Here is a 21,667-nt window from a genome sequence, read left to right on the forward strand (position 1 = left end):
CACCAGTGATTACGCAAATTATAATTTTGCGGGTTTGATTTTTATTACACGATGTTATTCCTTCACCGTGGAAGTCAATCGTGAACATTTGTTAAGTACGTATTTCATTCGAAAAATTGGTACCCGCCTGCGGGATTCGAACACCGGTGCATCGCAACAACGAATGCACCGGACGTCTTATCTTTTAGGCCACGACGACTTCTGCTTAAAGCTACGTCCTTATTGATTTCCAAGGTTGTCATTTTATTTCTTTCAAACACTAATTGACGAATTGTGTTGTTTTTAACAACCAATTCAAAGGAGCTTCGGGACGCATTTCTGAGTTAGCAAGTTGTATGATTTACTTACTTTTTGTTGCCTATAGTGCTATGCTTGTATCTTGGAAGAATGTTATTCTTATCAACTTCGGTGGATTAGGGAATGCCTTGAATTCATAGCAAGTTTAAATAACAGTAAGAGATTATTAATTAACATCCCTGGCTGGCATCCCTGTATTATGAGATAAAATATTTACTTCTATAACACATAAAATTATAAACGCAAAAATAAATTTACTGATAAATTAAAACAAAAGACAATTTAGCGTCAAGCATAACTAGGAACTTGATAACCGGTATTGCAAATATTTTCAGATTTAATGAACAGTCTACAGCTTACGGTCTAGTCTACAGTCTGTTAATATTATAGATTAAAAGCTGATAAGCTCTATTAAATTAATTTATACTTTACTAATATTTCATTAAAATAATTTTTTGCAAAATCCGTACTGGGCACGGCGGTTTGTTTTATATAAAAAAATTAAATCGGTTGTCTGTAAAGTCGGTTTACTGACGATAGTTGAACGTGACAACGTCATAAGAAAATACTGATGGAATGGTTTCATTTTTCAATTATCGTAATTATTGCAATAAACAATTGACATCACATTAACTTTTCACTGAACTTCATACTTGACGAAAACATGTAAATGTATTATTGTATAGCAGCTGTCCACGCGGATGCATCGCTCACTCAAGTAGGAGAGAGACAGATGTCGAACGCTGCCGAACGCGGAGGCCGATTGTGCCTCTTTGTCGCTCGTTGCGCGCTCTCGCTTGCACTTCAAGCCTGAAATGGAACGCCTCAATGAGTCATGTTTTTTCGTGCTTGCAGCCGGCTCCATCGAATTATAAGACTTTCACCTCAAAAAAAGAAATTTCAATGCAATTTTCAAGCCGTCGTAAATTTATTTTATATTTCTATATTCTGGACAATCACAATAGGCTGTATTAATAACAATATCGCTTTGTGATTTTATTTAACCGTTACGAAAAATATGTGGTGTATATATGTCGAAATATGTGGTGAGCGTGCCTATTTTTGTAGGACTTCATTAACACGAGCCTTTGTGTGTTCTCAGATCTCTTATCAGAATTTTTTACAATATTTCAGCCAAAAAGAAAATTACGAAAACGTACAATGAATACGTCAGGAATAATTTTAAATATGCTATACTTAATTTTCCATTAACGTTCAAATATCGGCTGAGAATAATTCACTGACATCTCTGGGTCATTTTAATTGGTTTAAATAAATAGCTGTATAACTTTATTTGGAATGTACCCGGCGTATATTTGAAGTTCGTATATTGTTCAAAATAGATAATTAGAGAATAGATAGATAGATAGTCGGTAGAAAACTCAAACAATGTGTAATACTTTTGCAATTAATCATTTCAAGTGGATTCGTAGTCAAATAAAAGGCAACATATTCACTGTTTCAACTATGTGCTTCATGTTTGGGTTAAATTAATGTTTTTTTAAAACTGTGCGTTTTGATGCAATGTTTTCTAAATCGTTTGCTTAGAGCCTCGTCGTGAAATGAAGATCGAAAATTAGTTGATTTGTACAATTATAATATTATTATGAATATTAAATAAAAGCAAATTCGAGCTACTTAACACAAATTAAAAAAATATACTAAATATTGGTAGTACCAATAGTGTAAGAAATCACTAGTGACTTTCACCTACTGTAATAATATTTTTTATTATTAGTTATTCATTCAAATTTGTACATAGAACGCGTGTCTCCGTCTTCATGTGCATTTAGAGTTTAGAACATATTTTTAAACGTGAACCAGTAAGAAGGATAGACGTATTTTATCCAGGGCTTCAGCATATTTCGAATTCAATTTCAAGTGTTCATGTATCAAGATTGATGGCAACATTGAATTTATGAGTAAGAAGGAGCTCCCATGACTAACTAGGCTTCGCTCGTCGCGTGTTTAGTATCTTTATATGGATCAAACGTTCAAAAGTATATATATATAAGCCTCTTTTTCCCATAGTACAGGGAATGCCAGCTTGACTTTACTAATAATACTATAAAATGTTATACCTGAATCCGAAAAGGTTTTTTTTATTTTTTTTTATTGCTTAGATGGTTGGACGAGCTCACAGCCCACCTGGTGTTAAGTGGTTACTGGAGCCCATAGACATCTACAACGAAAATGCGCCACCCACCTTGAGATATAAGTTGTAAGGTCTCAGTATAGTTACAACGGCTGCCCCACCCTTCAAACCGAAACGCATTACTGCTTCAGGGCAGAAATAGGCAGGGCGGTGGTACCTACCCACGCGGACTCACAACAGGTCCTACCACCAGTAATTACGCAAATTATAATTTTGCGAGTTTCACTTTTATTACACGATGTTATTCCTTCTTCGTGGAAGTCAATCGTGAACATTTATTGAGTACGTATTTCATTAGAAAAATTGGTACCCGCCTGCGGGATTCGAACACTGGTGCATCGCTTCAACACGAATGCACCGGACGTCTTATCTTTTAGGCCATGACGACTTCGACTTACTTCCGATATATGTAAAAACAAAAACTGTTGCGTCGCAACAACGCAGCTTAGAAGTAAGTAAGAGCTCCAATATCATATAAATTAAGAATCTGATAAGAAACTAGCCGTACTCGCCCGATTCGCTGGCCATTTAAAATTAACATTATTATTTATTGTCATTATTATGAGGGGGTCCAACACTCATATAAATATTAGCCTATCCATTTAGTTCAAGTTATTTAGTACATGGATACCAAGTTTCAAGTCAATCGGATGAATGGTTCAGTAGTTATAACGGAACATCCGTAAAAACCACTGTAGATTGATATACTAGTATAGATTAGGCATCTAAAGTTTCATCAAAAACATTGGGTACAATTGATGATCCAAGCACGAACGTTGGCATTATTAAAAAGTTCCTCATACCCTCATCTGGAACAATGTAAAGAAGAAAGGCATTGTCCGTTGTCATATATTTTGCTCTTCGTTGAAAAGGCGCAGTGTATTTCATTGAAGTCTTTAGTGAGTTGTTATTTAGCATCCCGTTGCTTAAAATGCGTATTCTGTTTGTAAAAACTTGTAAACACGTTACAATGGAGATTTTTAGAACACGTTTTTAATTTTGTTGAAAAATTTGCAAGTATTTGTACTAAGTGCTAGAACTGTGGACAAAATTGTCTTATTTCATGTCGTTCGTGAGACATGTATTAAGATATCGTAATATATTCCATACCTTAGTAGTTATTAGATCCATTTTTGCAAATGACGCAAAAATACCAGGCGAATACTTGGCAACGAAGCCGGAATGTTTCCATATTGAGATGTTGGACGTCTAAGGGGTCGATAGGTTCAGGCTCATTTTGCTCTAAAAGTTTGGCCGGTCGCCAAACTTTCTTGTTTCTTGATATCACAAATTAACATAGAAGATACGATTTCTCGCAGTTACGAAATGATAGCTACAACAATATAACGTTTGGAAACACTTATTTACTGTAGATGAGGATTTAATTAGTTTTTGTGTAAACTGCCTGGATCGTATTAAGAATGAGGAGATTCGCAGGAGAACCACATTATCCGATATTGCTCGAAGGATTACGAGGTTGAAGTTGTCGTGGCTTAAACGATAGGACATCCGGTGCATTCGTGTTGAAGCGATGCACCGGTGTTCGAATCCGAGGCGGGTACCAATTTTTCTATTGAAATATGTACTGAACAAATTTTCACGATTGACTTCCACGGTGAAGGAATAACGTTGTGTAATAAAAATCAAACCCGCAAAATTATAATTTGCGTAATTACTGGTGGTAGGACCTCTTGTGAGTCCACGCGGGTAGGTACCATCACCACCCTGTCTATTTATTTCTGCCGTGAAGCAGTAATGCGTTTCGGTTTGAAGGGTAGGGCAGCCGTTGTAAGATGGGTGGCGCATTCACGTTGTAGATGTCTATGGGCTCCAGTAACCACTTAACACCAGGTGGGCTGTGAGTTCGTCCACCAATCTAAGCAAAAAAACATTGCTCGAAGAACAGATGACAGCTGGAACCAAAATGTCCTCGACGGATGACTACGCATCTGAAGACTGACAACTTGCTGAAGGTCGTGGGAATCCACTGAAAGCGGACAGTGCAGGGTCGCCCTATTATGGTAAATTATGCGGGAGGCCTATATTCAGAAATAGACGTAAGTGTACATAGCATCAGAAGAACACAACAGAGGATAAATTTTAATATAAATTAAATATCGGTTTTGACTTATCGCTCGTAGCGATTCTAGACCGTGACATTCTAGTATATAGGAAATCTTTTTAGGAGTGTTTGTTATGGCAACACGAATCATTTCCTCCAAACGGTATATTTTGTCGCCAGACTGGTACGTAGCTACTAATATTGTTCAGAATTTTCGCGTATACAGAGAAACGAACGAACTTTTCATGAACTACCTTTATTAGTTTTTAAATTAAAAAAACAAGCTCTTCGTTCCGATCGCACACCGATCGTCATTTTGTTTCTCCTCTTCTCTCGGACATTCATTTGGAAATCTCTTACATACTGCGTTCAATAATTTGATACCTAAAAGTACGTATTTCTTTCTTATTTTTCTTTATTTTTGGAATCCTATTATTTTTAGTCTCTTGTCCGACAAAATGTTCAAAGGTAAATTCTGTATCGAGAAAAACAGAAGACAATTCTAGCTACGACGTAGAATAAAGGCCATTAGCATTACTGACTTCCACGAGCAACTGCGGTAACTTACCGTCACGTGGTCTGTGTGCTCGTCAATCCAGAAAGGCAATAAAAATATCGTTTTTATTATTTGTGTTGTCATTTTAGCTTTTTAGGTCTTATGAAATTTGAAAACTAAATTTCATTCTGTAGATGATATTAAACCAATAAACTCTGACACATCATGAGTCAGATTTATTCACATTCATTCAGTTGTGAATATAATTAAACCATTTTTATTCGGAGCACGAGAGCAGGAGCGAAACAAAAGCTTTTTAAGTGAAATATTTCCATTAAAATTCATTCGCTTATACATACATACCGAATCCCGTTTAACATAAGCCGGCATTTTATTTTGAGATACCGAGTTATTCTTATTAGTACTTCATAAATATGCCACGAAGATCCTAGAAAAACAAAGCTTTTGAAATTAAAACCTAACAATATAAATCGACGTTGGCATATGTTATATTCTGTAACGAGGCCTTTGGAGGACAGTATGATATTGAAGCAATCTATTTAGTTAGGATAACTAATTTCACAATTTGCAAATCTATATATATAAAAATGAATTGCTGTTCGTTAGTCTCGCTAAAATTCGAGAACGGCTGGACCGATTTGGCTAATTTTGGTCTTGATTATTTGTGGAAATCCAGAGAAAGTTTAAAAGGTAGATAAATATGAAAATGATCGGAATTAAATAAAAATAACAATTTTGTTTTACCTTTGATGTGTCCCTAGTCGGACGGATTCCTTTTGTTTGTTTTAAGTTTATTTTATACAAAAGTTTAGGTCTTTTATTTGTCGATTGAGGCACTACGAAGTCTACCGGGTCAGCTAGTTTATAATAAATTAGAAAAGCGAAAGTCAGTAGAAAAATAAACTACTATTGTAGTATTTATAATCTACAATTGTAAACATATAATCTAGCAATTTTATTTTATGAAACCTTTTAGTCTGATTCAATTATAGTAGTAGTATAAGTAGTATAAGTATAAGTTGAGTCATGGCCTACCCATATCGGGTAATAAAAAAAAGTTTCTCGACCTCAAGGACTATTCTTCTTAAAAAACAAAATCGAAATGATTAAATTCTATTAGCGTTCCACAATAGTTGCTTTGAAAACAAATTCGGTTGACTTGTAGAAAATGTACGAAACCTTTATAGTTGAATCGAGTTGAGGATACCTCGAAAATTAATTTAGGTACGCTTTTTCTTTTAACAGACGTAAACCAATTTTCTTAACTTGATTGACAGAGCTGGATAAATTCTAAGTAACGGGTAGCTTGTATTTTCTTTACACAGTCTAACTTATAATGTGGTATATAAGGTTATTTACCTGTATTTTCTTGGTCTATAATTAAATAGTAGTTTGAAAACTAACAAAATACGCTTTTCTAGAAAATCCAACTAAACAATAGAAAATAAATTTTAATAAATTTGAATTAAAAATAGTTATTATTATATATTGTTTATTACACTTATTTTACAATGGCGGACTTAATGCCTAAGGCATTCTCTACCAATCAACCAAAGGTAGTGCAGAGTAAATAGTGCAATGAAATTTATATTAAATAACAAATACATACACAAAAATATATATACATATATACGCAAATACATGTACATATTATATACATATGATACTTTATACAGTATTCAAAGGAAGATATTAATAAATTCACTTAACACTTATCTACAGAGATTATCAATCGCACCACTTGTAAAGAGCCGTATTTATAAGGTGTGGCTTCAGAGGAACGGTCCACCCAAGAGTCAGCAGACTTAGCCATAGAAAAAAAAACATGAGTGCGGAAGTTTCACAATTACCTTTACAGGTTACTGGTGGTAGGACCTCTTGTGAGTCCGCGCGGGTAGGTACCACCGCCCCGCCTATTTCTGCCGTGAAGCAGTAATGCGTTTCGGTTCGAAGGGTGGGGCAGCCGTTGTAACTTTACTTGAGACCTTAGAACTTATTCTCAAGGTGGGTGGCGCATTTACGTTGAAGATGTCTATGGGCTCCAGTAACCACTTAACACCAGGTGGGCTGTGAGCTCGTCCACACACCTAAGCAGGAGAAAAAAAAAAAAAAAAAGGTTACCTTAACATAATCATGTTACTAGACGCGTTCTGCAGTGTCACTCTCGTTAATTTGTGACCCAAAAAAAAAAGTGGAATCGTTACCTTTTCCCGTGATAAAGAGTTGGTAGATCAGTTAGTAGGTAAAATCACGATCCAACAACACACAATTTTGCGAAGAACCCTTATTTTCTAGTTTTTTTCTAATTTAATTTAACTTAGATTATTTCTAATTAAATAAGCTGACTGTCGGCCAAAGTTCCGACATTACCAGTCCAGCAAATTGATAGGTATACTAGACAGTATATCAGTTGGAAATATAGACAACAATTTTTTTTTTTTAAAGTACTATGTATCGCTGCATTACGCTCGGTTACTAGTATGTATTTCGCTTTCGAGTGTACTAACAAACTGTAATTTAGACGTTACAAACTAATATGTACTTGAATTTCTATTTCTCCTTCTTCTCAGTCGGACACTCTTGTCAGAGTGGTCGTGGTTGCGTTGACGCTGTATGTGCAGTAGGACCTGTTAGGTCGCCCATGTTCCCGACAACCGTCCTCCAGGCAATGCGCTTCCAGGTCTGGTGGTTCGAAGCGTTACGAGTACATTCGACCATAGTGGACTCAGTTGCCTTCTTTATTAGGTCAGTCCAGCGGGTCGGTGAGCGGCCGCGTGATCTTCTGCCTTCCACCTGGCCCTGGACTACCAGTCTCTCCATCGAGTGCTCTTTTCTGGAGATGTGACCAAAGAATTTTAAAACCCTCAGTTGGTTTCTATTTATAGATATTTTTACTCCGTTAACTTCAATATACCATCTAAGCTATGAGGATATCTAAAAATATCAACAAAAAGAACAAAAGCTAGTCATCTTTAGTTCGCTGTCTAAAATTACCTTCAAATGTGTTTAAGAGCTCAGAAGAGAATAATGTTCTTAATAAACATTGCGGTAATGAAGAAGCCATGTTGTGCTTCAAATTAATTTTCATAAAAGAGGTGCTCAGACATTTTCGTTTACTTTAATAATGTTTAATCTGAAACTTGATTGGGGCTCGTTATCTTGAACAAAACGGTGAATTAATGAAGGGGCATTGCTTTAAGTAATTGGTATGGCGTCGGTATTCTTTCACTGAACACGCTTTACGAATTACGAGTACTTAACTTTGAAATAATGTGACAAATCTCAAATAGCATTGTATTTAGTGGATTTTGGCTAAATCTCCCGTCCAGTCAAAAACCAAATGGAACCGGTAGGGCTCTGATATAACCCAGACCGTTCCGCCGCTTAACTGTTCCGTCATGCTTAACTGCTCCGCCATGATTTAGAACCAGAGAGCTTGAGCTTTGGCGGAAGTTGTCTTCTAGGATCTTACATAGGGCGCAGGTCTTTCTTAATCTTCCATCGGTGTCATTCTAGTCGCATGGAGCGGTCTAGCCGCATTAGATCCTCGCTAATCTTCTTCTTCTTTTTATTCACATCCCACATTACGTGGGATCAGCGCAGGTCCTCTTATCGTCATGCAGCAGCATGGGATTTAGAATGAGTTTTGCGACCGTCCTACTGCCTGATGTCAACCCTAGTTGGATTAAATCTCCATATATCCATTGCAACGTGCCATAGGGGCTTTTCTATTTAATCGTTTGGTGGATCTTTTACTTCATTCATTTTTAATTGTATGATTTGCATATTAATATATTCGATCCTCGCTATTAATATCAAGATTATAAAATTAAGGTAATATTGGGCTTTACCTACGAAATTGTCGTTTAGTATTCAGAAAGTTAGTTATTTATTTATAAATACTTTTTATTTCCACCAAATATCAAAACAGAGACCCATGGTATCGATGCATCTCTACCAGCTATAATTAGTTTGTCTTGTATGATAAATGTTCCCATCTTAATCAGTTTATTTAGAAATTATGCAAATAGCTGCCCGCGTACTTTTGTAAAAAAAGTCTTAGATAATAAACTTAATATTTAAGAGGTTAGGCCTAATCTTATTTTAATCCTCACTGATAAAGTTTCTTAAACTATAGCTAACAGAGATCTATCTAAATCATTTGTAATATGATCAGGCCGGGCACCTAATTGGAAATTCATGTGAAAAATAGATTTGTTTGCTTTTAATCTTGAGATTTTGAAAGGAAATAAATATTTACTACCTAAGTACCCGAGTGAGTTACAATTTCTACCGCCTTTGATTATCAAAAAATTATTAGCTATGTATATGAATCCTAATGAAATTCTTTAATTTCATTCAATTTTTTTTTATTGCTTAGATGCGTGAACGAGCTCACAGCCCACCTGGTGTTAAGTGGTTACTGGAGTCCATAGACATCACGCAAATGCGCCACTCACCTTTAGATATAAGTTCTAAGGTCTCAAGTATAGTTACAACGGCTGCCCCACCCTTCAAACCGAAATGCCTTACTTACGGCAGAAATAGACAGGGTGGTGGTACCCACCCGCGCGGACTCACAAGAGGTCCTACCGCCAGTAAGTGAAGATCAATTTTCAATATAGTACCATATACATGGTAGTACATGGTAGTAATTTACCACCAGTAAGTGAAGATCAATATAAGTGAAGATCAATTTTATGATGATATAAGTATATTGTTCGTTATAGTACTGTATTGAGTGGTTTGGTTCTAACAATATTAGATAACCAAGGGAGGTATTGACTTAAACAACGTGCACGTGCTTACTAATGAATTCCGAGAAGCGGCAGACAGAAATGAAAATCATTAAATTTGTAAATTTGCGTAGTTCGTAGGGCGTATTGTGAAGCCTACACATAATCGGCCGATCAAACGGCCTATTTCTGCCATTTTTATAATAAAATTTTGAATTCGAACTCAAGTTTTCAGATACATAATAATATGTGGATCCATATGTGGACATAGCTCAAGGAGTCAGCAAACTGAAGTGACAGTGGGCTGGCCATATATGCCGTAGGACTGACGATCGCTGGAGCAGACGAGTTCTCGAGTGGAGACCGCTCAGCGGAAGACGTAACGTGGGACGCCCCCTGGCTAGATGGTGCGATGACCTCCGCACGGTGGCCGGCAAGAAGTGGATGAGGAGAGCAGCAGACCGGGCTCAGTGGTGTAGATTGGGAGAGGCCTATGTCCAGCAGTGGACGACTGTGGGCTGTTGATGATGATGATGATGATATGTATTGATATAAACGGGCTAGGATGACTAATTCATATTAAATATACTGTGAGGCTGCTTCTACAGTATTAAAAGAACTGTAAGTGAAGCAGCAGATTGGGTAGGCATTTACTCTTTACTATAGTATTTATTCACAGAAGAAATGTAGTCACTTTGGTGAGAGTAGGTTTTTCTCAGTTTGGCTATACCTGTTCCATTGACTGCAGTATTTATTGGTAGACAGAGAAAATTTACAAAAGTTGACGAGAGTTAGTTTCTCTCAGTTTGGCTATGCCTGTACCATTGACAATAGAAATGATTGATAGAGGAAAAATTTGCCACTTTGGTGAGAGCAGGCCTCTCTCAGTTTGGCTATGCCTATACGATTGAGTAGGTTTCTCTATCTTCATTCGAAAATAAAATATCGTTCTTGATAAGAAGCAGGGCTTAGTGCTATAAAATAATGTTATGGGAATACATTACAAAGAAGCTAGTTAACTTCGAGATCGAAATTATGCTACGTTGGATTTTATACTCTCAAAGTTACATCAAAAACGTTTATAGGAAGGTGTTTCGGTAAGCCTTTTAAGTGACTTATTTCCGTGTTGTGTCATTTTACCCTTGTTTACTTTCATATTAAATCGACGTATGCCAAATTTTGTACAATATTGAATGGCTTTTGCCGTGCAAAAACGATAAACGGGGAAGAACTCGACGTCGGGTTGTTATTGTAGTATTTATTGTAGTATTTAGGTTAGCGAATGGACTCCTATTCTAATCTGGTAAATCGTGAATCTAGTCGACAATAATTTTATGAAATCTGCCATTAAATAATTCCCAAGCAACATTTGTTTTCCGCCGAGCAAACTAATTACTGTTTCCTGTAATTCTGTTGTTATAAAAGAAAATAAAGAAGTAATAACGCCAATTCAATGGCGTATAACTAAATCAATTGTTCAAACGAATAATTTTATAGGGGTATAAATGATGAGTGATTACGGTTACCTTGTAACCCGGCGTGCACCGTAGCCTTGGGAATTTTAGGCCTTGTATTAACTAGGATAGAAATAATTGGAAGGCTTAGATTTAGAAAATTAGATTAAGAGATGTTGTATCGATAGTTCGACCTGAACTGGGTCACGAAACCGTAGCTGCAACAAAGCTTATTAGCAGCTCCATCATGGTGTTACTACTATGTGGTAACTTCTTTATTGCTTTAGTTGGGTAAACAAGGCCTGTACAGTGTACGCCCACAAAAGACGAGAAACTGCTAATATCCTGCTTAGTTGTGTCGCTAAAGTTTAAAAGGTGAGACTGATTGGAAAGTTGGGCTGGTATATTGTATACAATATAATTGTTCCTTTAACTCGACGTGTCTCGAGAAGGTTGGTGGCATTCACGTCGTGATGTCACTCCTAATAATACACCCATGTCGCAATGAGCGTTATGTTATTAATAATTCATACATAACTATATACATCAGCGTAGAAATTCACCAACAAATTATTACGTCGCCTACAAATTGCCCTAACACAATTAGGGTCGCCTTGGCGAGGAGTATTAAAAAATATTTTCTATTATGTACAATGTCATCGAAGCTAGACCCTTATTACCATGGTCTTAAAGGCACGTAATAAGCAGGTTTTACTTTACGTAAATGATTTTTAGTTGGCAGTTTGGATTTTGGTTCACGCGAACATGTTGAGGCGAAGATTTAATGTTGTGTAATGAATAGGCATAATGTGATCTTTTGAAAATGTACAAAACACAGCACATACATAGCATGCATACATTCATTTTAATATTATAATAAAACATTGTAAATAATTATGTTATTAAATTTTTGTTTTTTCTTTTACATCAAAAATTGACTCTTTCTACAAAAATAGAACCCTTTTATCAAAATATAAAAGTAAATGAATTAATTAATTTAGTGTAATGAAAAATTAAATTTCTCATTACATTCAAGTTATAAATAAATTGTTTTCTTTGTTCCACTGAGCATGGCGTAAACAAATATAAATTAAGAGTAAATCAATGAAAAGTATTGGTAATAATGTATTTATTAATGCCTTTCGGTTTGAAGGGGGGGACAGCCGTTGTAACTATATTGAGACCTCTTAGAACTATTATTATTACTGGTGGAAGGACCTCTTGTGAGTCCGCGCGGGTGGGTACCACCACCCTGCCTATTTCTGTCGTGAAGCAGTAATGCGTTTCGGTTTGAAGGGTGGGGCAGCCGTTGTAACTATACTTGAGACCTTAGAGCTTATATCTCAAGGTGGGTGGCGCATTTGCGTGATGTCTATGGGCTCCAGTAACCACTTAACACCAGGTGGGCCGTGAGCTCGTCTACCTAAAAACTACCACGTCTAAACTAAATGTCTACGTCTACCTACCTAAAAAAAATATCCATAGAAACTTTGTTTGCAGTACGTTCAAATTTTATAAGCCTTTAAGCGCTTTATAGTACAGACAATAATATTAAGTTGAAAGTCAGCAGTAGGATATTTGTTCTCAGAAACCTAAGGCCCTAGAATAATCAACATAGGACATTGAAATAGTTCGTAGACGAGAACTTCTGAATATTGCAAAGTTTCGTAGACGGCTACACGTTCTTATGTAAACTACAGATGTAAATAAGAAACAACAGCCTGGGGAGAGCAGTAGCTAAAATTGGGTCAGCTATGATGAAAGTTAGAATTTTTGTACTTCAAAATTTTGCCGAAAATTCGGGAGAACTCTTTGTGATTCGTTTGAAATATAATTGATAATATAGAATTTTATTTTAGCTATTTATAGATACTAGAGGTCCTGCAGTAGTCGAAATTCGACTATAATTAATTGGAATTGTAAGTTTGTACACTATTATGATTGTATTTTATACTTCTATAATCACAAATTTCGCCAAGGGTACACTATAAAAAATATTAATAAAGACTAACAGTATTTAATCTATTCTCAATTTGACCACAGACGTAAAGAACAAAAGTTTGACAATAAATAGTATGCATGCGTGTGTGCGTCAAATACATGGTATTTAGTGTGTGTAATGTTTTCTTTATTGATTTAATCTATCTTTTATGTATGATTTTTAAAAAATATTAGCATTGTGCACTTCTTCTCTATATTCTCTATAGGTGTGGAAAATTTCATACTCCTCCGTCCGCGTAATTTTCGTAAAAAGGGATACAAAGTTTTTGCTTCACGTATTAATATATAGATATATTGGCTTACGGATCACCGTGTATTAAAGTCTATGGACATAAATAGACAAAGTAATTCCGCTATCCTCCTTTTTAATTACGGTTTTCGTAATTAAATACAATTTCAAAGAACACGTTACACAGTAGAATAATAAATTACTTGCGGTAAATTTTACGTTTGTACATGAAAATACACCAAGCTTTCACCAAGCTTTGTTATGTGTTAAATTACGGCGCGGTAACCTCGTAACGGGGGGCCTCGGGAACCTTGTGACGTAATGTCGAAATCTTAATGTGTCATAACGGATGTCCGTAGACGTCCCCGGAGAGGCTGTATATATATGTCGGCGTGGCGGGGATGGCTAAGCAGTAGTTTTCGTCATCACTCGTATTCGGTTGAACTCAGTTTATAAAAAGTCAATTAAACCTTTTGAATAATAATTATTGAAACTCAACACACACAACTTTCACAATGAACACAAGGGTAAACCGACAGTTTCGTTCCACATACCGACAGACCGACTGACTGACTGCCAGAGACTCACTGACTGAGACGGACGGACCGTCCGACATGGACTAAATGACTGTCTGACACGGAATGTCACGACTCTGTCCACGTACCGCCATTTTATACTGTGGCGTTACGGAGTCTACCCTACATTTTGTGATATTTATCAAAACAACATTTCATAATTTAAAATAATAGTCAAAACAACGTCTTAATATTACTAAAAGTCGTTAACCACGACATATATATATATATACATATATAGATGATTCTTATCTGAAGAAAAAATTCAATTTGATTTCGAATTGGAATAAAGGTTTATTTATTTATTTTTGACGTATCAATACCGGTTCGGAATGGTGACCAACTGAGAGTTTCACGTCCAACTATTTTTTTATTTATTGCTTTGGTGGGTAGACGAGCTCAAGACCCAACTGGTGTAAAGTGGTTACCGGAGCTCATGGACATCTACAACGTAATTGCCGCCACCTACCTTGAGATATAAATTCTAAGGTCTCAGTATAGTTACTTACAGTTAATATTATAGGACTTTTCGACGAGTTGGACGAGTACGGTTACCAGAGTCAATATGTCTGCTCCTAGTGTTAGGGCTGCAGGGGTCTAATAGCTGTGTTAGTGGATTAGTTGGAAAAAGTATTTCAAATGACCAGAACTAGAATTTATATGATTTTAATAATTTTTTTATTGCTTAGATGGGTGGCGAGCTCACATCCCATCTGGCCCACCACCCTTTAATTTACTTTTATCATTTCACAAGTACTAGGGGGGATCAAAAAGTAGTGAGAATGAGATAGAATATAATAGCTATTGATTAAGATCTACACAGCGAGTCCAGCGCTAAGACTTAAATCCCTATCAAAAATATAAAGTTTTGTCTTCGTCTTCGTATCTTTTTCCTCTTAAGTATTCTTTCAATTTGGGGAACAGATAAAAATCGCTAGGCGTCAGATCTGGTGATTATTATTATATGGGGGGTTGATCAACCAATTCGAAGGCAGCTTACTGAATGGCCTCCATCGTAACTGCCGACCTGTGCGCGGGTGTGTTGTCGTGATGAAACAGCACGCCCTTTCGAAGTTTCCCTCTCCTTTTCTCTCCTCGTATTCGTGTTTCATCTCAAAATAATAATTTAATCGCAGTAAATTTCCCACAAAATATTCTCGGTAAGAATTTGTTAGATAAGAGTAGGACTGTCGCGTGGGTGTCTGAGTGAAAGTTCAAATTGAATCATTAGTGGTAGGTAAATAGTGGCTTGGCTGATCCTGTTGCCAGTGTCCCTGAGCAACGGTAATAACCGGCAGTCACGTTGGACATAAGTTCCGTTCTTCCATAAACACTAACAATAACCTTATCTAAATTACGAAGACTCCCAACGTTGTGCAACAATATAGCCCAAACAAACGAGTAAGAATAACCTGAAGTTATTTTTAAAAGAAAATTAAAAAAAGCCTTTAGAATGAAAATCGACGAGACAGGAAAAGCTGCAAGCTTCGTAGTGAAGTTAAGCCGTATTAAAGCTAAGTGCAATAGCCCCCAGAACTCAGAGGTCTAACGCGAAGAGACGATCACATTCTGTCACAAGATGATATCTTATTCCGACACTTGAGTGATACAGTTAATCTTTATTTTACAAAAGTCAACTGTGCGTTATTGTTTGTTTTGCTTCATATTTTTGACTCAATAATAAACCCTAAAATATTTATGGAATGTTAAGGTTTTTCAAAAATGATTTTTTTTTAATTAATCTCAAATAAACACGGAATGTTAGTCAAAACTTCAATGAAAACATCATAGATAATACACATAAATTAGTTATCACCAGAAACAAAACCACATACAATCCGATCAAACGTTTTTGAATAATTTGCTTATTCACTGGCATGCTACGAACAGGCTAAATAGAAGTAAATCATTTTGTGATTAGTAGTACATTAGACCAAATAACGTTTTGATCTGTCAGAGTTTATGTTTGGCAAGTGTAAAAAACAGATTAATTTCTGCCTTGTTCTCATTACGTTTAGCATAATGTAATGCAATTTGAATTTATTAAAATTGTATACCATATCAACGGTGTCCTGAGGTGCCCAAAATTGTCCAGATTTGCATACTAAATGCGAACTTGTGTTGTAAATTAACATTGTGCCTGCCACTGGAATACGCTGACTTGCTAAAATAAAAGTTACATTTGTCGTGACCTCGGAGTGTATAGTTTAGTTTGATTTGTCCAGTTTGTTACTATTTATTTTTTACTTTTATTAAGTTATTGCATGGCTTTTATCACGGGCTTTGAGCGCGGCGACCGAATCAAGAAATTCCGTAACGAAAATAAAACCTAATACCTCCCACTCCACCTACCATGTAGCTCGCGTTCAACACACTCACACGTTGCGCTTGTGTTGTGTTTGTGAATAAGCGCACGGCGCGACGTCGCACTGTATGCGCATCATGAAAAGTCTGCCCATCTCTCTCTCGCGCGAGCTCTAGCTTATGAGTGTGAAGGGGACAGTTAATGTTTTGCTTTTGTTAATGTTTATAAATTATTATTGTCTAATTATAATTGTTTAAGTTGATAAAAAATGCTATGCAATAGCTTTACCGCGGCAATCCCCGATTGCCACACGTGTTTTTTTTATTAAAATTATTGTAGTAGTTATAAAAGAGAGCTGGTAGGGCGTGAGCTATGGCCAATAACTTGGGTTAGTAAAATTACACAATTCTTCTCACGAAAAACTATTAGGCTTTGTGATGTTTATGGAGTCCAATTACCAAGTCGTAGTGACCCATTCGTTAACCAAGCAAAAAAAATACTCAGGAAACACTCTTTTATTAGAAAATACATAAATACTCTTGATTTTTTTTTCGATCAATGAAACGTAACGTTATGATGTGAACACATAATTTTGTTGAAATTTCTTATTGATATATGATAAGCGCTCAATGATCCGAAAAGGGTCTTGGCACCAAACACAAGCGATCTCTATTATCTGCTCTCCGCCAATGTATTCCACTCGTGGTTTCTGAGGGCTATTGAATCTTTTTAGGATTTAAACAAACATACATTAAAATAGATTTCTTTTCATAAACTACAATTTCGAATTAAATTTATATTTGTATAGATTTTTCATAATAAAAGCCTTAATTTGTAGATGATATAGTGCATCAAATTTAAGATCTGGTTCGAAATACAACGACGGCGTTACCTTCTGCCAGTTTTAGTAGAAATGGAACCTTATTCGTGAAGGCAGAATCGTTAAAATTTCATGGCATCTAAAAAAATATCATAGGTCACATGTGTTCAATGCATATATGTAGGTAGATGTCTGGTTTTGAGAGGGTGGATAAATCACTGTTGAATTTTTTATTTGTTCCTTTATCGCTGTAAATAGCACACCGCCTAGTGTTAAGTATATGCTGAAGGCTGTAATTTATAGTCACTAACTCGTTAATGCTGCCGTTCACCTGAGACATATCGGAGTCTCGATTTTAGTATAAAAACGGTTATTTTAACTCGGAATATATGAATCGTGCTAGAAAAGTTCGGTATTGTGGAACGATACCAGTGTTCAAAAGATTATTATTTATTTTGATTACCTACTTACTTAAATATAATTTCATGTTTTAAAACCATTAAATAGTCAAATTAAAATTAGTTAATTTGGCTTGTTTTGATCTTAATTACATTTTTGGTCAGGAGGAAATCGCCGGAATTCCGCCCTCCACTGGGAATGGAGAGCGGGGCATGTCGGATTCCTGACTAAAACCTCCTGTCGCTCAACAACCCACGTCCGAACTTCGCATGAGACAGAACTCATGAAAAGGCAAAGGTGGGAAAGTGAAGCGTTTAGTGCGGAGCATATCTCTCCCCTCACCTTACCCCTCCTCCCATCACCCTCCTCTCCTCCTATCACCCTCCCCTCCTCCCATCACCCTCCCCCTCCTCCCTTCCCCCTCCCCCTTCCATCACCCTCCCCCTCATCTCAATTACATGAACGATTGTTGGTCATCTGGGCCCACTAAGTTTCTCGCCGGATCTTCTGAGCTGGTCGTGTTTCCGATCCCGTAGGAGATTCTGCGAAGCCCTGCGCTTGCTAGGGCTAGTGTTAGCAAATTCGACAGGCTGAGCCCTGTGAGCTCGCTAACTCGCTCGGTGAATCTGGTATAACCCCTCGAGGCTACCAGCGTAGATAGGAAAAAGAATAGTTCGTCATCCGAAATAATCTTTAGATTCAATTTATACCTTGGATCGGCAACAAAAACTGTGAGTCATACATCTAAAATAAAAGACGACGCATTTATTATGTATAGAAGTTAGGTTGTATCACACAAAATGACATTTCGGCGTCGTATATCTTATTACGTACTTCGCAGTGAGCGATCCGTAAGAGAAGCCTCTTTGAGAATAAGATATTCAGATCTAACGTACGCTATCTACGTCCATTATCTACTTAGAATATTAAATATTAATATGATAGAAAATTAAGTTAATTAAAACAAGTGATAATACATAATTCATAAAAAAGAAATTCAATGATCTTTATGTTGCCTCTTCTTGTCCCAGCCAGTATCGTATCTTCAAAAATTCTTGTGTTAAAATATTAAGCACAAATATATTAATCAAAGCTATGGAAATGAAATAAATAAAATTGTAGATAAAATTCTATTCGTATAAATGTGCTCTTATTTTGTTTAATTAACATATTTCTCATTTAATATTACCCTTAAAATAAACAGTAAACAATCCATTTAAATATTTGAGAATATCCATTTGCCTATGTCAAACATCCGTAGTAAGTTCCTAATGATTCCGAGCCATCCAACCTTCAATGTAATGTGAAATGGAAACCATTTGTTTGCAATACTTCCAAATACATTAAACACATTAAATAATTCAACGTGGACCAAACAATCTGTCGAACAAAGCTAATCAGCGCGGTTTTATTGTTCAGTTGAATTACGGCAATGTTTAATACATCAGGTCGCCGTGACTGGTATACAAAATGCTGTTGAGAAAAAGGCCAACTGGTTCAATCCAGAGTTAATGTAATAAAATAGTTATTCATCAGACGCTCCCTTATTTCACACTGTCTGAAGACGAGCAGGCGACGCGAAAGATAACGGGCGGAAATTTGTATTTGAGCAAAATTTGGTACGGGGGTGTTGATTATTAAGTTACAACGAGATGGAAGTCGGTTACGATTCGGAGAATAATGCAGATTTGCAACGTATAATGTAGCAGTATTTATACAATATTTAATAGGACTTAGTTGACGTTGCCCTTTGATCCTTGAATTCATTTTGATTTGGAAAAAAAATCATTAACTTGATTCGAATCGAAGCCTGAATCAATCTTTTTCACCTATATCGAATTGATTTTCGATGTAGGTGAAAAAAATCGATTTACAAAAAAAAAAAAACCTTTTGCATTCAACACATTTTAACAAAGCTTTTTTAGTGTTTCTTATCTTTTCGTTTCGTTGAGTTTCAAATCACAACAATACTAAAAGTAGTTTTTATTTGAAAATCGACCGTGTTTAGAATTAATTGCTTGAGAATTGAATTTTATTAAAAAAAAAAGACACATTGTTATTTTGTTTGTGGCAAATACGCTTTCCGGAAAGTACAAAAGTGATTAACGCAAATATTTCTCCCCAGGTTCTCTCTGTCTTCGTAACGTCCACGTGGCGGTTCCTGAGGCGGTCGAACGAGGATCGAAGGTCGAGATGAAGTGCCTTTACGACCTGGAAAACGAAGTGTTGTACTCCGTCAAGTGGTATCGTGGGGACAGAGAGTTTTGCCGCTACTCCCCCAGAGATGTTCCTCCGCTTAAGATATTTCGTATTCCGGGAATCGAAGTTGACGTGAGTCGAATATTACTAAAACGAACAAACAATGCACCTCTTGCGAGATTGTGATAATAATATGTTGTCGATTTGATGCTAATTCATTAGTTTGATGTTGAAAATTGTAAGGGCGCCGGTGCGCCTCACCCTCAAGGGTGCGGTGTTCATTTAATGCTTTGATATCTTTAGATTGCATTAGATGGGCATATCCATCTGGGGCTAATTAGGTAATGAAGGCCGTAGATGCAGCGTTGTCTTCGTAAAATGAGGTTGAAGTTCAATTAGGTATTGTAATGATGACCGTTTTCGGAGATTTTTAAGCCCGAATACACGAATACTTCAGCGAAGAATTGGACATGACGATGAGATGCCCTAGTACGGGAATATAGTACAATAAGAGACATACAATTATTCGTACAAAATCTGAGATTGTTACATCTAAATCGTGATAATTTCATCTGTTGTAAAAGATTCGGTTTTGCAAAAATAAACGCTGTGTTGGTTGAGATTATGTGTAAATTGAATTGCAATACTAATAGGACAGGAAGAAATCCTTAAATAGAAGTTAATATGTTTTTTTTTTAGGGCTTAGACGGGTGGACGAGCTCACAGCCCACCTGGTCTTAAGTGGTTACTGGAGCCCATAGACATCTACAACGTAAATGCGTTACCCACCTTGAGATATAAGTTCTAAGGTCTCAGTGTAGTTACAACGGCTGCAACACTCCGGATTGAGCCCCGTGAGCAAAGCTACACGTCAAGGAGAAGCTGAAATAGACTCTCAAGGGTATCAGCATAGGTAGGAAAAAAAATGTAGCGGACCACTATATGAACCAAATTTATTTATCGATTCATTCCTACTGGTGGTAGGACGACGTCTTGAGTCCACACGGGTAGGTACCACCACTCTGCCTATTTCTGCCGTGAAGCAGTAATGCGTTTCGGTTTGAAGGGTGGGGCAGCCGTTGTACTGAACTGAGACCTTAGAGCTCAGGTGGGTGGTGACATTTACGTTGGAGATGTCTATGGGTTCCGGAAACCAATTAACACCAGGTGGGCCGTGAGCTCGTCCACCCATCTAAGTAATAAAAAAAAATGTACATAGCATACACATATAAAACTTAAAATTTTCCATTCATTACTTTCTATAGATTCTGATGATGTTTTGCTATAATCCGACTAGTCGTAATAAAAAATATGCAAATAACCTACTTAAAATTCTATAATACTTACTTCGCTCTATAGAGAACGTGATAGTGCTCTTGAAGCAATTTGATTTTCTAAATAAAACGTTTATTGAATTCGTTTGTTTAAATTAGCAGTCAACTTTGTTTAAGGTTTTGTTTTATTACTTTGACGGGTGGACTAGCTCACGATCCCCCCGGTTAAGTGATTTCCGGAGCCCATCGACATCAACAATGTGAATGCCGCCACGGGCTTCAGTAACCACTTAACACCAGGTAGGCTGTGAGCTCGTCCACCCATCTAGGCAATAAAAAGAAAATTATCAGTTTTTTAAATAAAATAATTTCGATATCCTATAATTAGAAGTCAGATTTTTTTCCATGCAAACAGCAAAAACAATATTTCATTACGTATTCATCATCATACCGAGACATTTCCGCTAACACGTGCTGAGCGAAGCCGCCTCAACTTCACAATTCCGTTATGAAAATGAAAATTTCTCCGGATATTTTCTCTTGCAGCGACAAATTATGACAACTAAGTATGAAATTAATTTAGGAAGTTGACTCGTCGAGTAGCGGCCCTTGGCTCCGACTTTACAAATTCTTGTTGAGATGTT

The 21,667-nt window shown here is 36.5% G+C and overlaps 1 protein-coding gene across 1 annotated transcript in view; it reads left to right on the forward strand.

The window, feature by feature from the left end:
* Window positions 1–21,667, forward strand: part of LOC101738121 (uncharacterized) — a 118,339-nt gene that overhangs the window by 13,889 nt on the left and 82,783 nt on the right. The window contains exon 2 of the mRNA XM_038014564.2: window positions 19,676–19,881. Within this exon, the coding sequence (XP_037870492.1) occupies window positions 19,676–19,881 (206 nt within the window). The remainder of the gene's footprint in view (window positions 1–19,675; window positions 19,882–21,667) is intronic.

The sequence above is a fragment of the Bombyx mori genome, chromosome 12 (assembly GCF_030269925.1).
Source record: "Bombyx mori chromosome 12, ASM3026992v2".
In the NCBI taxonomy this organism is placed as follows: Eukaryota; Metazoa; Arthropoda; class Insecta; order Lepidoptera; family Bombycidae; genus Bombyx; species Bombyx mori.